The following is a 15,468-nucleotide window of genomic DNA, read 5'->3' as shown; positions in this document are numbered from 1 at the left end:
CGCTCAAGGTGTAAACACATTTTTGTGTCACCATTGGTGGGACCATGCAAACATTAATGCATGCATCAATTTTGAATTGCAGGACAGAGCACCTACAATCCTCAGTAACCGGCTGCAAAGAAGCACCCATACACAATAACTTGTTACATCCTCAACTCACACTCACCCCCATCCCCTTTCCACATGGGTCATATTAATGTGGGAGACCCAGATGAAAGAACTGTTTGCTACACCCCTGCGCACATCCTACTCCACCTCCTCAACAGGTTTATCCTATCCCGTCAGAGGCAGGAATACCTGTGAATGCAGTCATGCCATATATTGGCTCTGTCGCAATTTCTGCACAATATTTTATGTGAGCATGGCCACTAATCCACTGTCCACCTGAATGAATGGCCACCGCCAAACTTTGACCAAGCACAGGGCTGATTATCCAGTGGCAGAACAAAATGTTGAGTGCAACATGCTCAATTTCAGTAGCTACTTCACAGTGTGTGCCATATTAATTCTTCCCCACCTGATTACCCCCTCCTCCACCTTCCCCCTCCCAACATCAGCTTCTCTGAGTTACTTAGATGTTTCCATAATTCTGCTGGCCTCAATCTCTGCTAGCTTCCTGCCACCCACCCATCTTTACACTGTCCTGGGGCTATAACTTCACTCACCCTGTACCCACACCATCTTCCTCACAGTCCCACTTTCCTTCGTCACTCCCTCCCAATCCATTCTTCCATGTTACTCCATATGATCGTTGTGCACACCACAAAGTCATTGATGCCAGCACCCCTGTCACATTTGTTTCCTGTGCACTTACTACCTCTCCCTTCAACATTGCTATACAATAACTGCGCTGCTTCCCTTCTTAAGTGATTAAAGAAGACCATGAATAACCTATATCCTGACATCTAGCTCTTACCCATCAATCCCACCATCACTCCCCTCCCCCTTTCCGCTAAAAATATTGTTCTAACTATAAATTCATTTACTTCTAATTTTTATAATTTGTATCTTTTCTCTAGCTTTCTTATTTTTTGTTTCCTTGCCTTGTTGTTCTCCACTACTTTCATATTATTTTTTTCTGTGATGTTGCCAATTTTTGTTGCAGCTATGTTTCCACTTGCAATCATTCCATCGCTTATCTTCAATGTATTGATTTCATTGCTAACTTTCCTTTCACACTGTCTTGTTATGTCTCCTTTGATGTGACCTTCTGAATGATTTGCTAATAAAATCCCAGTTTAGTCCAGTCCCCCCACCCCACCCTCTCTGATCAGATGAATGTACTTCTGGTTGCAAAACTAGTCTTCACCTGCCTTTATGTTTGTGCCTGTGTCTTCTTCCGATCAGTATGCAGAACTTTTTATATACTGTATGTCAAAGAAAATATTTGGTACAAGTAAGTAATAACTAAAATTTATACATTCCTTTCACCAAGAAGTGATTGGCATGACTAAATCAGAATGAGGAAAATGACCGGTATCTGTAGAACAAAGCACAGATGTGTTTTCATTTGTGTAATGAAGAATCCTCAAATTAGCTCCCGCAATTGTTTTTGACATTTCTATCACTGCTATCTTGTAATCCTGCTGCTTCCCTCTTTAAGTGATTAGAGAAGACCATAAATAACCTATATCCAGATAGGCAGACAGGGATTTCAGCCCTACTGTATCCTGATGTCAGACAAGTCTTATCACCTTGTCACTTTATGTTCACAAGGAGGCTAAGACCAGTTTATAATGTTTGCAAAGTGTTTTAAGAGAAATTTCACACTGAATGATTCTGACATTGCATAATGTACTCTTATTTCCAAGAGCTCTCAAATTTCTTTTAAAAGGTATCTTCTCTATCAATAATTATTGCTGCATCTGTAGAAAAAAGGTCAAGTATTAATTGTATGCCAAAACACTCACTCCTTTGTGAACTATCACTTACCAAACCCATATTTCAGTGTGTTGAACTATGTATGAAATAATGGAGTTGCTTAAAATTGTGTAGGAAATATGGTTAGATTAAGAAATACTACTAATCATTGTGACTGAAACAGAAACAAAAAATTTAGGAGCCAGTGAAAAAATGTTTTATCAATCTTTATTTCCAGGTTACTTGATTAACACTTTTACATTATCGTTTATGAAAACATAATGTTGCACAAACTGGCGCAAAATAAGACATATTGATTAAGTACATGTAGGACTTTGATAAAAACATGACATCACTGAGTACAAAAAAATTACATGCACTGGTAAGAACATTGGTCACAATGATTACATATCCTTCTGTTTCTGATACAAGAAATGAATTGAATTGTAAATGTCTGAGGTAATTTTTTTATTTAGAAACAGTTGGTATGGATGTGAATTATGAATAAAGTTGTAGCCTAATTATTTAATTTTGTTGTCAGTCTGTAATGCAAGGCCATTTCAAAAGTTTTACTACAATAGTCACCATGGATTAACAGCATTCAGAACCACACAAAGTGTGCTTCAGTCTGCCTGAAAATAAAATAGGTATAATCATACGTCACACCAATCTGCTGCAGTGTCAAAGCTGTTTCTTACTTTTCTTTCCTTTTGGCGTTGAATGATTGCTTAGTTTGTAAAGAGAAGCCAGCACACGTCTCTCATGGAAAATATATAAAAGGCGTCTCCTTGTGTCTCCTTACTATAATATCTATTTTTGATTAAGGAGTGTTAAGAGAAACTGGGTTTTCTTGGCAACATGATTCATTATCGATGATTCATTTAATATTTTTCCACAGTATTGGCTACAGATGGGTTTATGTTACTGGAAGCAGGAACTTAAGCAGTCTACATTCTACAGCAGTCCCTTTCTTTCAAACACAGGTAACATTTGTCTAATACATCTCAAGAATGAATTATTAGCATAAGCCTCACTGTTTACTGCAGTGTCACATCCATTAATTGCTGCCTCAATGTCAAAGCCCTTTCTTTCATCAGAGCGCACAAGAGGCTGTATTGCAATAGCTCCGTACAAAGAGAACCACGAATGATCTTCGTAGTCTTGCCGAAAATCGTTGTAAGATAGATGATTTCCTTGTATGACACCAATATCATCCAAGGTTTCAATCAAGTGGAAGTAGTACTCCTCTAAGAGATCCTCTACATGGGAAACATAAACTTCTTCCTTCAGACTAGTATGTAGGAAATATTGTAGATCTAGTGACGGTGATGAGAAATGTGCCATCTGGAAATCAATAAGAACAACATCGTTAACAGAGCCACCCAAATATTTGAACATCATGTTGTTAGTCCAACAGTCTGCATGAATTAATGCTTGGAACCTTCTTTTCTTCCACTTTGTGAGCTCGGAAATATTTTCAAATGCTGTTTCGGAAATAGCTCGAAGTTTGGAAGCATATGTGGAGTAGTGGCCACCTGCTCTCTCGAGCTCCCTAGCTAACAAGAGACATGCGTTTTTAAAGAAATTTTTCATCTGTGGTGCTGCGTCACCATTGAATATAGCAAAAGTCTTGTAATTATCCATACATGTGCGATCCTTCATGAAGATACCTATGGATGCTGCGTGGAGCTCAGCTAATTTTCTGACAACAGCTCTAGAGTGTGCCAAGTCTAGCCCCTGGCTTCTTTTAGCCATGACATACCCACTATCTCTCAAGTCTTCCAGCATCAAATAGTCAACTGGCTCACTACCAGAACGAAAACATACTGCTGCTAGCTGCGAGTATTTCTTAGGGTCGGCACTTTGCAATAACTGGGTCATCACTGGAAGCGTCTTTGTGAAAACTGAAATTTCTCTTTCGAAAGCACCCATGTTCTGAGCAACTTCGCGGACTGTTTTTCCATCTGGAAGACATTTAATGAAGAATGATAGAGTCATTGTGTAACACTTAATTCGGTGTTTAAGTGTCACGGTCATTCGGAAAGTATCGCTCAAGTAATTCTCCTTTCCAACTGTGGCACCCTTGACACTCGCTGAGACAATAGAGCAGTCTTCAAAGTTGCTGACATTCTTCAGTGACTGCTTGATGAAGTCATCATCCAGCCATACAGGAACTGTGGCAGCAGCATCTGCAGACATGACCTGATAAGAACAAAAACAAAAGACATCTTTTTACAATTGGTTCTGCTTTCAATGGTGAAGAACTACAGTGTAAATTTGCTACCATATTTACAATGTCTTTGGAGCATGGAATCTCCAGTCTCTATAAATTTTACTACGAAAGTTATCAGTCAATGATCACAGAAATTTTGTTTATTGGGTTAGACAGATTCGACACTTTACTCATTTTCAATAGGCCATAATGCTTCTTTTGTGAATGGATATGTCAGAACATAGTATGTGTGAGCATCTCTTCAAAGCTCCTACTACACAAACAAATCAAATTGTTTGATAAAGTTTGAGACTCACACCTCTCCAGGTTCCATCAGATCAATAAATCACATCATATTAGCTTATTGAGACACATGTAACTACACTGTGTATAAAGTCTTCTGCTGGCTAGACCCACTCAGTCCTCTAGTTGGACCCTTGAATAGATGTTCTCTCTTACAATGTTCAAAAACAACCATCAGCTAAGAGGCATTATGGGCTATTAAAAGCAACCAAAGTGATGAAACCACTTCAGCCCATAAACAAACTTTCTGTGAGCACTGACTGAGATAAACTTTATAAGCATAAATACATGGTTATTTGTAAGTACCACCAGGATTTCAGAAGATGACTTTGTGAAAACTGCAATACTTTCAGAAAAATGACTTATACACTATGTGATTGAAGGTATCCACGTAACTATTAGTGGACATTAGGAGGAACAGCCGGCCTTCGTTCTTCACCTTTATGAAGGCTTGAACTCCATTGGGGACACTCAGTAAGGGCTTTCATTTATTTATTTATTTATTTATTATCATCCCAATGATCACATTTGTGATATAGGACTTGTCAGGATACATTTCAACAACTATATAATATCTTTACAAAATTTTTTTCTGTGCTAATTTCATATGAATCTATCTTATATTTAATACAATATACAACTAATAAGTGTTTTTATAACATAATTTCTTATGTGCTTGACAGACCTATTCCTTCATGTTGTGATTTCATTTGTCACATTTATGATATCATATATTCTTATGCAGTTGAGCAGAGCTATTCACTTATACTGTAGTGACATGTGTTAAGCATGTGGTTCTTAATCTTCTTATGTGCTTGACAGACATATTCATTGACGTAATTTCAATTGTCACATTTTAATTTATCCTCATTTTCCAGCTCTTCGATATGTTTTGCCTTGATTACGTACATGTTTCTGACTTCGAGTCCTTGTCATACTTATAAGTGGAGATCTTTACATTGCCGTGTATTGTAATTTTGGTAGTCTGTATTGGTTTTCATTTTGTCCTGATTTCTTTTGATCACAAACAGACATTTCTGAATGTATAATGATGAAATTGTTAAAATTTTCAGTGCTTTAAAAAGGGACCTACAATGTGTTTGAGGTGGGCTCTGGGTCATTATCTGAATAGCACGTTTTTGTAATTTGAAAATCTCATTTAGACGACAATTTGTTTTTCCCCAGAATACTATCCCATAGGATGCAATGGACTGAAAATAGCGAAAATATACTAATCTGGTACAGTCATGACTACAAACTCTTGAAATTCTTCTAAGTACAAAACATGCTTGTGGTGTCACCGCCAGACACCACACTTGCTAGGTGGTAGCTTAAATCGGCCGCGGTCCATTTAGTACATGTCGGACCCGCGTGTCGCCACTGTGTAATCGCAGACCTAGCGCCACCACCAAGGCAGGTCTCGTGATACGAGAGAGCACTCGCCCCAGTTGTACGAGAACCTAGCTACCGACCAGATGTACGAAGCCTTTCTCTCTCATTAGCCGAGAGACAGAATAGCCATCAGCTAAGTTAATGGCTACGAACTAGCAAGGCGCCATTAGCCATACAGTGATTGTACTTAAAGTCTCCTGTGTATCATCAAGATCGATGTACTACCATGATTGAGTAAAGTTAAGTATTAAACCTGTTCCGTACTTTTCTTCCTAACATTAATTACGTATCCTGTTCCAGTACATCACGCCCGTCTGCGTTAGTCTAGCTTGCCTTTTCAGCCATCTCAACTTCACGGTGTCGGCCCAGCTCCCGACACAACAATGCTGAATTTAGTTTTAGTGCTAAGCCCACCACATGGTCCTTCCAATTTATCTTCTCATCAATGTGCATACCCAGGAATATTGCCCTCTGTACTCTTTGCCCTCCATGGTGGGATTTAGGTCGTCATGTTCTCTTATTTTTCCATATTGCACATAATTAGTTTTTTTTTTTGCATTCAGTGTTAGCTTGTTTGCACTAAACCATTTTTGTATATGTTGTAGGACATGGTCCACAGTACATCATTAATGTAAATGAGGAGCAGCAAGGGGTCTAATACATTTCGTTGGGGTGCTCCTGCTGTGACCTCCTTTGAATTTGATCTTAGTTTAATTTTTTGGTTAATATCTGGTGCTGTAATTTCAACCACCTGCATCCACTTTTTTACCGGTCCTCTGATACCTATAGGTTCAAGCTTTTCCAAAGGTATGCTGTGGTCAACAGTGTCAAAGGCGTTGACAGATCTAGATTTATCCCAACTACGCTTTTTCCCTCTTCCAATTTACTGATTATTTCTTTATTTCTCTGAATGTCTAGAGGGCTGGCATCCCATACTTCCTCAAGAACCAAAACTAGGGAGGCAGTGATGGAGGCTGCGATCTGCAATGGAGTTTAAATTCTTTCTCATCGCAAAGGTGTTCCATTAGGTTCAGGAAGGGGATCTTGGCAGGCCTGTCCACTTCAGGGACGTTGTTGTCCACAAAGATGCTGCTTTATGAAAGAGTGCATTGTCAGGCTCATACAAATAACCATCACCTCCGAACTGTTCCTCCACTGTACGTAGTAAATAGTACTGTAAAATGTGTTTATTTCCTTCCACACATAGCGTTCTCTGAAGCACAATAAGGCGACCATGCCCTAACCACGAAAAATACCTCTATGCATCTACATCTACATGGATACTTTGCAAATCACATTTAAGTGCCCGGCAGAGGGTTCATCAAACCACCTTCACAATTCTCTGTTATTCCAATCTTGTACAGAGCGTGGAGAGAACGAACACATATATCTGTCCGTGCGAGCTCTGATTTCCCTTAATTTATCATGTTGATCATTTCTCCCTACATAGGTCGCCGTCAACAACATATTTTCGCATTTGCAGGAGGAAGTTAGTGACTGAAATTTCGTGAGATTTCTCTGCAGAGAATGAAAGCAGTTTATGGTGTTGATGTGAGTACTGTGCATCGTTGGGCGAGTAAGTTTAAAGATGTTGAGGTGGGACCATCTGACCTGCGTGACAAACAAAGAATTGCACGTCCTGTGACAGCAACCACCGAGTTTCACAAGGAAAATGTTGACAGATTGATTCAGGACAATCATCGTATCACTCAGAGAAATTGCAAGCACAATCGGCATTTCACAAGAACCCGTGGATCACATTATTGCTTTGCTTAGCTATTTGAAGATCTGTGCACACTTCACGTGCCACCACAGCAGAACTTCAGAGACTGAATCTCACCACCATACAGCATGCTCCATACAGTCCAAATTTCCATCTGTTCTCGATAGTGAAAGACAATATGAGAGGACATCATTATGCTTCTGATGAAGACGTTGAGAGAACTGTGAGACTGTGGTTGTGGAAATGGAGTGACGACTTCTTCCGTGACGGCTTCATAAAACTTGTTCATCGTTGGCAGAAATGTATCCAACTGGTTGGTGATTATGTGGAAAAGTGAATATTGCTAATTAAAGATCACATTCTAAGGATTATTTCTGCGTTTGATTTATTAAAATATTCCCATCCAAACCCCATTAATGAAGGTGGAGGCACTACTTTTCATTCAGTCCTCATAGTTGTCCAACCTCAGTCTCACTATTTAGCACTGGCTATTTGTAACACCAAAGTAGTGCTATGATACTCGATTACAACCATTTTTAAGCAGAGTTTCAAAAAATTGGGATCAATAACAGAACACAGGTACTCATAACATTGTGTAGTATTCTTCTGTCCTTCGTTAGGTCAGCGGCGGATACAGGAAAGCCTCAAGGACAGGGCGCTAAGGATATCTTGAGCTACCTTTACTTTTACTGCAATAAAAAATAATCAAGTCACATGCAAAGTTTAAGAAAGTTTTGTTTAACCTGATTATGCACATATACAAGACAATGCCATCTTATGATATAAAAAAAGTTACAATTTTGGTTCTCTTCCTTAAATGATGAATTCTAAGAGCCTATTTGAGATCACTAGAACGGCCGCAACTTTTCTCGTAGGTCTGTGTTAGCTATCTGTGTGCCAGACAGAAGCGTATAAAATACGATGACGTGGACGTGTGTGCTACATAGGAAAGTACAACTAATCGATAACTCGATTCAGTCAAGTCGACTGACGAAAGAAACGAGCGAATAGCGTGCGGGCCGACTGGTGGGAACGGAGTGGGCGACAATGCGGGTAGCCCAGTAAGGGGGGGGGGGGAGGGGGCGCCCCCCCATATGTATCCGTCACTGCGTTAGGCTACTTTTTGAGAAAAGCAGCGAATGGTGGACAGACTAAGTTTTCTTTTATTTACCTATTTTACTTGATATTTTGATTCTAAATACCTTGTAACGTACGATACAAAAATCTGAGGGAGTCTTAGACATTCAATTAAGACTGAAAAATTCTACGTTTATTACATGAAATACCAAAAAAACGAAAATCGCATATTTCAGATACCTGTCATGTTAGCAGATTTAATAGTCAAGTTAAACTGGAGGTGAAAAAAGGATATAACTGAAAACCGGTTGCTTCAGCGATAACCGCCATCATTACTTCACAGTCACATCACCAAAAGTCGTCCTGGACGGCCTTGGAGGGGCTGAAACGTTCCTGATGGATTTGTTACTCAAGTTACATCCTGAAGGCAGTGAGCTCTCCTGACTGATTCATTCTGTTGTTACTAGTTCTCTTCTTCTTCTTCTTCTTCTTCCTCTTCTTTTTCTCAGCGCATATTCTGACAGAGATTGGTGGTTCTCATGGTCAGCTCTGGACCTGACATTGCAGCATGGATGATATTTTCTTACCTGTAATTATAACGTATCCAAATATCCTTCAGCCACGAGTTCCTTTGCCTGCCAACAGACCTTTGCCCTTGTATTTTCCCTTCAGTTATGTGTATATCTGGTATCTTTCGTCTCTTACGATGCACCCTAGATACTGGAGTTTTCATTTGTTTTACAGTGAGCAGTGGTTCTCTTTGCCTTTTGATCCGATGGAGGACTTCTTCGTTTCAAGTTTTCAGCACCCAAGGTATGCATTAGAGACAGCAATACTGAAACACTGATGGGAAAAAACTGAAACACCAAGAAGGAGTTGTGCGACATAAGGAGAAGGCCAGCAGCGCCACTATGAGGGTGCAAGTCAGGTTTGCTTTAAATACTCACTGTAACTGTTGCGGGCGTTAGTCACATTTGAGATTGAACGTTGGGTTGGGTTGTTTTGGGGGGAGGAGACCAGACAGCATCTCATCGGATTAGGGAAGGAAGTCGGCCGTGCCCTTTCAAAGGAACCATCCCGGAATTTGCCTGGAGCGATTTAGCGAAATCACGGAAAACCTAAATCGGGATGGTCAGACGCGGGATTGAACCGTCGTCCTCTCGAATGCGAGTCCAGAGATTGAACGTGGGGAGTTGATATTAATCAAGAATGTCTTTACAGTGACGAAGACACCATTTTCAGCATCTCACTGAGTTTGAATGAGGTCGTTCAATAGGGATACGGGAAGCTGGTTATTCCTTCACGATACTGCAGCAATACTTTGCAGGAATGTAGTCACTGTACATGATTGCTGGCAGTCTTGCTCACCAGGATGTACGGTCGCAAGAAGACCGGACTCCGGATGGCCATATGGCACTACTGAGAAGGAAGACCATCATGTTCGGTGTATGGCACTGGCGCATTGCAGTACATCGGTAATAGCAATTCGAGCAGCAGTTGGCAACTGTTCCAAATCGATTACTTCAAGGACAGTTCCGAGACAGATGGCCTGTAGGATGCAATCCATTGACCCCCGACCACCACCGTCTGCAACTTCAGTGGTGTCAAGGGACAGCGCATTGGAGGGCAGGGTGGAGATTGGTTGTATTTTCTGATGAAAGCTGATTGTGTTTAGGTGATAGTGGTGGCTGTGTGTTGGATAGAAGGTGGCCAATTGAGGGCCTGCAACCAACCTGTCTGCATGCTAGACATACTGGATCTTCACCTGGAATTATTATCTGGAGTGCGATTTCCTATGACAGCAGGAGCACTGTCGTGATTACGCCATGCACCCTGGGTGTAAATTTGTACGTCAGTCTGGTAATTCGAACTGTTGTGCTGCCATTCATAATCAGCATTCCAAGGGGTGTTTTCCAACGGGATAATGCTCGCCCACATACCGCTGTTGTAAGCCAACATTCTCTACAGAGTGTCCACACGTTGCCTCGCCCCGCTCGATCACCAGATCTGTCTCCAGTCGAGTACCTATAGAACATTATCGGACAACAGCTCTAACGTCACCCACAAACAGCATTAAGGGTCACTGTACTGACCGATCAAGTGCAACAAGCAAGGAACTCCATTCCACAAACTGACATCCGGTACCTACACAACACAATGCATGCACGTTTGCATGCTTCCATTCAGCCTCCTGGCGGCTGCACCGGTTGTTAATGCACTATAGTTCAATTCTTTTATCTTGGCGGTTCGCGCATGCCCGCCCAGGCGCGGGAGGTTGCTGCATTGCCAGTTCCACGCGCCAAGCAAACTTACGTTTAGGGGAGAGCGCGCAGTTTATAAAGTAAAGCCACCACGGCTGCATTAACCCTTTCGCTGCCACAGAGACATGCTCCCCGCATTCCGCGCTGTGCGCGATTTTGCCATCACTGCACTGCTCGCCTGCGCAGACACATAGTGTTCCGACTGCTTTGACACACTTATCATTCGATTTCACAAAAACTATTTGGCCCAAAAATTTGATTTTTACCCATCTTCTTGACTGATACCTTCCCCCCATAAATGACTTAATTTTGCTTCGATGTTCAACGCAGTTATTGTGCAGCATTAAATATAGTAAACCACTGCACGAAATTTTGAAGAGTTTACAGAGGTAAAAGTCCATAGCGTATACTTTCCGTATGGTTGATTTCAGTTGCCACTAGAAATTTCAAAAAATTACATTCAAACGAATAAAATTCATGAAGTAAGACACTTCGATATTGTTTTTAAATAAAGAAAATATTAAGCAGAGAAACACTTTAGCCATTACGTTAACACTATGAAATACTCACGTTTCGTCGAAGTACAATAGGAAACAAACAATTACCGCTGTTCTTTATTGCGAAAAAGCGGTTAGTGAGAATGATACAAACATCTTTCCTTGCTATCGCCTGAATTAGGAGGTTTGTTGCTTGTTTGGTTTAATTAATTAATAGAATATGAAGCAATTGGTATAAAGAATGCTTTTTCCAAACTTTCTATAAAAGAAATTCTACTATCAAGACATTGCTTTCGTTCAGTTACTTTATTTATGACTGAACGTTTCTAAAACTGAAGACACTCGTCCGTGCTCTGTACTGCAGTCGAGCTCTGGCAACGTCGTTCTCTGTTCATTGGCAGACTGTGTTTTGTGACGTCAGATGCGCAGAACGAACCTAAACTCGGCCGCCGTCATAAATGACGCGCACTTTAGCATTTCACATTTGCTAATGGCTTATCTCACACTTACATTAACTTGTAATCTTGGAATGTTGATCACTTAAATATTCCCGAAATGTCATTACTGTACATTAATTATTTATCGGTGTTGCGATTTTTACTGTTGGTGTACATTTCAAAAGCATCAAGTCTTTTCTCTAGATATTCGTCAAGGGTCCAGCTTTTGCATCCACAGACAATTTAGTCCAGCACAGTGAAGAATTTGGCCTGTTTGTCAACAATTCCAACACCAAAGTTGTAGTCTTCTCTAAGAGAGGAATCCAGACAGTATTGTCAATAAAAACAAATAAGACTGAACAAGTATCCTCGTTGATGTACTTGGGTACTGTGATGGATGAGCGGTGTGACTGGAAGTTCACGTCTGCAGATAGGCAATCCAATGTACAAATGTCCGCAGCAGGCTACATGACCCCTTCCTGTAGCAGCGACTTCAGAGGACTGCACGAACGTAGTGGTGTCTGTTGCGTCACAAACGGCGTCCATTTTGAGCATCTGTAATGTGAGTTACGAAGTTATAGAGAGACACTCACTGACGTGTGTCTGTTTTCTATTTGTCTTGTAGTTTCTGCTCAGTCATCTTCTGAAACCCTGGAAGGTAGTAGTGAATAGGTCCGTACAACTACATAATTGATAACAAATTACTGGAAACAGTAACCTCCGTAAAACGTCTAGGAGAACCTATGTGGAGCGACCATAAGTTAAATTACCACGTAAAGCAAATAGTAGGAAAAACAGGAGCTGTTCATCATAAGAATAAACCTGATGTAGACAAACACAAACGCGATGATTTTTCAGAAGCTGTAGCACACCTACATTGGTGTTGTTATGCTCTTGGAAGTATGTCCTACTTATGATTAGATATATTATTGCTAAGTTACGTTAAATGAAACTTTAAGATATTCAAATGTTGTGGTGTGTGCACTGTAAGACCTTCGGTACACACACCATCAGATTATTTGACTTGTCACTAACGCAGTAAGCGAGTGTCAGCAATATGTCTCGTGGTCTTATCGTGGCGTGTTTATCTTCTGCCGTTATGTCAGACGATAGAAATGCCACTTGCACGCTTAGAGTAGCAGATTGACGGTGACCAACTTTAAACAGAACTTGATTAATTTTCACGCACATTTATTAAAATAATAACAATCATAAACCTTACTTAACTTGATTCTGGAGGCTATTTACAATTGACAATCTGAAGTTCCTTTGGTCTTGGTATGTTAATCTATGTACAGGAATATGATAATCTTATTAGGCGCAGACTGAAACTTGACTATAGACTGGTACAGACTAATGCAGACAAATGCAGACTGACTAATTGGAGGTCTGTACAATTGTTATAATACCTCGCGCGTTCAGGTACCACTGCGCGAGTGTGATCCGCGAGGAGAAAAGGTTCTACGTTAACAGCAATCTCATTGGCTGCGTTACATATTAATACGCGGATCGGCGGAAGCAGAATTTGGTCCGTCTCTATGACAGCGCCATCTCATAGTGCGGACGCGGAGATGGACGAGTGCTGCGCCTGCGCTGTTGTGCTTAGTGGAGCGTGCTCTATTGGGAAAGTTGTGTACGCGCTGAGTACGCGGAACTATGTACACAACAAATGTATTAGCAGCCATCAACATTTTTCTTAATCATGCTTTAGCTACGTAGTTTTTATTTCAAAAATTGTGTACAGTCACAGCCTCTGCACTGTTGTGCTCTGATTGTTGCGCTGTTAATACGGCAGTATGAAAATGCTGAGGCTGCATCCTGTTTCGTAGTGAAATATGCGTGTGGAACACGGTTAAAAAGTGCCGAGGAATAGGTTGTTCTTAATGTCTGTCATACATTTAGAAAGATAATCGGCTTTGAAGTTTTCTGCCTCATGTATTAGATACAATTACGCGCGTCCAACATTTGATCTGTAGCGAAGTCGGTAGCGGAACAACTACGTAACTTATTACATTTTATGGTTCACAGGATCAAGCCTCGCCTGTGTCCAATTTTTTTTCTCGTTCAATTTGAAATACCTACATCTCATAATTGAAAAATTAATAATCATTTTTTATGAATAATGCAAGTCTTCTTGTTTTTAATTACATACTACACGTGAAATTCCTGTTTTCATTTCAAATACATATTCTCAGTTATCGAAAAAAATGGTTCAAATGGCTCTGAGTACCTAGAACTACTTAAACGTAACTAACCTAAGGACATCACACACATCCATGCCCGAGGCAGGATTCGAACCTGCGACCATAGCGCTCTCGCTGTTCGAGACTGAAGCGCCTAGAACCGCTCGGCCACTCCATATACAATTTAATGGATAGGGTAAAAATGAAAACCGAATATTCTTTATTTGGACCATGTCCATTGTTTCATGCCATAGATCCTGATATGTGTAGTTGAAGCATGAAAAATCACTATTTTCACAGCATCGAGCACACCATACTAATGCTGCACTTTTACATTTGCCACTGTACCATTACAATATGAACCTAACTGAACTTGAAACTTCCTGGCAGATTAAAACTGTGTGCCCGACCGAGACTCGAACTCGGGACCTTTGCCTTTCGCGGGCAAGTGCTCTACCATTTTTTTTTTATTTTTTTTTTTTTTTTATTTTATTTTTATTTTTAAAGACGACGTTCTTCATAAATAACACAATATCCTTGGAAAACGTAAAACATAAAAGGTAGCTATATTTCCGCAACGGCCTTCTTTTGTATTTGTATGTTTTTTTGGTAACATAAATGAGTGTACAGTCTCACCATCAGCAGCATTTCTTTTTTTATTTTTTTTGTTTTTATTTTTATTTTTTTTTTTTTTTTTTTTTTTTTTTTTTTTTTTTTTTTGGAGCACAAGAGAAAGAAAACAAATAGGCTGCAGGTAGAGAGCTAGTTGTGAAAGGGATAAACATGTGTAAGGAGAAAAAAAAACTTAGAAGAGGAGGAGGAAAGAGAACTGAAATAAAATAGGAATACTTTCCGCGCCATGCTCCACTTTGGCGCGCCAGCAGAACAAAATGCATTCTATCATTGACCATTGAAAGGGAAAGTGGGATCGTCCAGCCTTGGCTGGCACGGTTCGTTGAGATTCCAGCTTTGAGGCGGGTTGGTGAAAATGCTCTGTAAATAGTTCGCGAAAGTGGCCCGATAGTGTCGATGCCGGCGAAGGGTGTGGTGATACACTTGGAGGCGTGTCCAAAAGTCCGCCGGATCGACGATGTCGTCTCGGAAGAGGTAGTCGACAGCCATGCCACTGATCCATGTGATGGCGTGCCACTTAGCCGATGGAAAGTAGGTCGTGTCGGGATATATCATCATAGTGGGAGAAACGTGATGTGGTGGTACTCGGAGGTAGAAAGCCACAATCTTCTGTACGAGGGTCCAGACAACTGCTGCTGGCCCACACTCAAAACGATGTAAATCTGTATCTTCGACATTGCACTTGAGGCACAGGGGTGAGTCCACCAGTGCGATGCGATGCAGTTTCTGTCTTGTAGTATACTTGCCGTTGACGAGAAGGTACCACATAGAGGTGGTGTCAGTGGTGTGATATGGTTGGTGGATCGTTTTCCAAACTGTAGGCCATGAAACCTGGGGGTGACGTGTTTCGACGGGGTTGCGGGGTGGAGACTTTCGGAGAAGGCGGTAGA

The 15,468-nt window shown here is 40.8% G+C and overlaps 1 protein-coding gene across 1 annotated transcript in view; it reads right to left on the bottom strand.

Annotated features, from left to right (window-relative positions):
* Nucleotides 1-2,194: 2,194 nt before the first annotated feature.
* Nucleotides 2,195-15,468, bottom strand: part of LOC124802935 — a 29,164-nt gene continuing 15,890 nt past the window's right edge. The window contains exon 2 of the mRNA XM_047264020.1: nucleotides 2,195-4,062. Coding sequence (XP_047119976.1) covers nucleotides 2,815-4,059 — 1,245 coding nt within the window. The 5' untranslated portion in view covers nucleotides 4,060-4,062 and the 3' untranslated portion in view covers nucleotides 2,195-2,814. The remainder of the gene's footprint in view (nucleotides 4,063-15,468) is intronic.

Source organism: Schistocerca piceifrons, chromosome 6, assembly GCF_021461385.2.
Source record: "Schistocerca piceifrons isolate TAMUIC-IGC-003096 chromosome 6, iqSchPice1.1, whole genome shotgun sequence".
NCBI classification, from domain to species: Eukaryota; Metazoa; Arthropoda; class Insecta; order Orthoptera; family Acrididae; genus Schistocerca; species Schistocerca piceifrons.
Note: the sequence above shows the minus strand (reverse complement) of the source record. Positions and strands in the feature narration are given on the sequence as shown.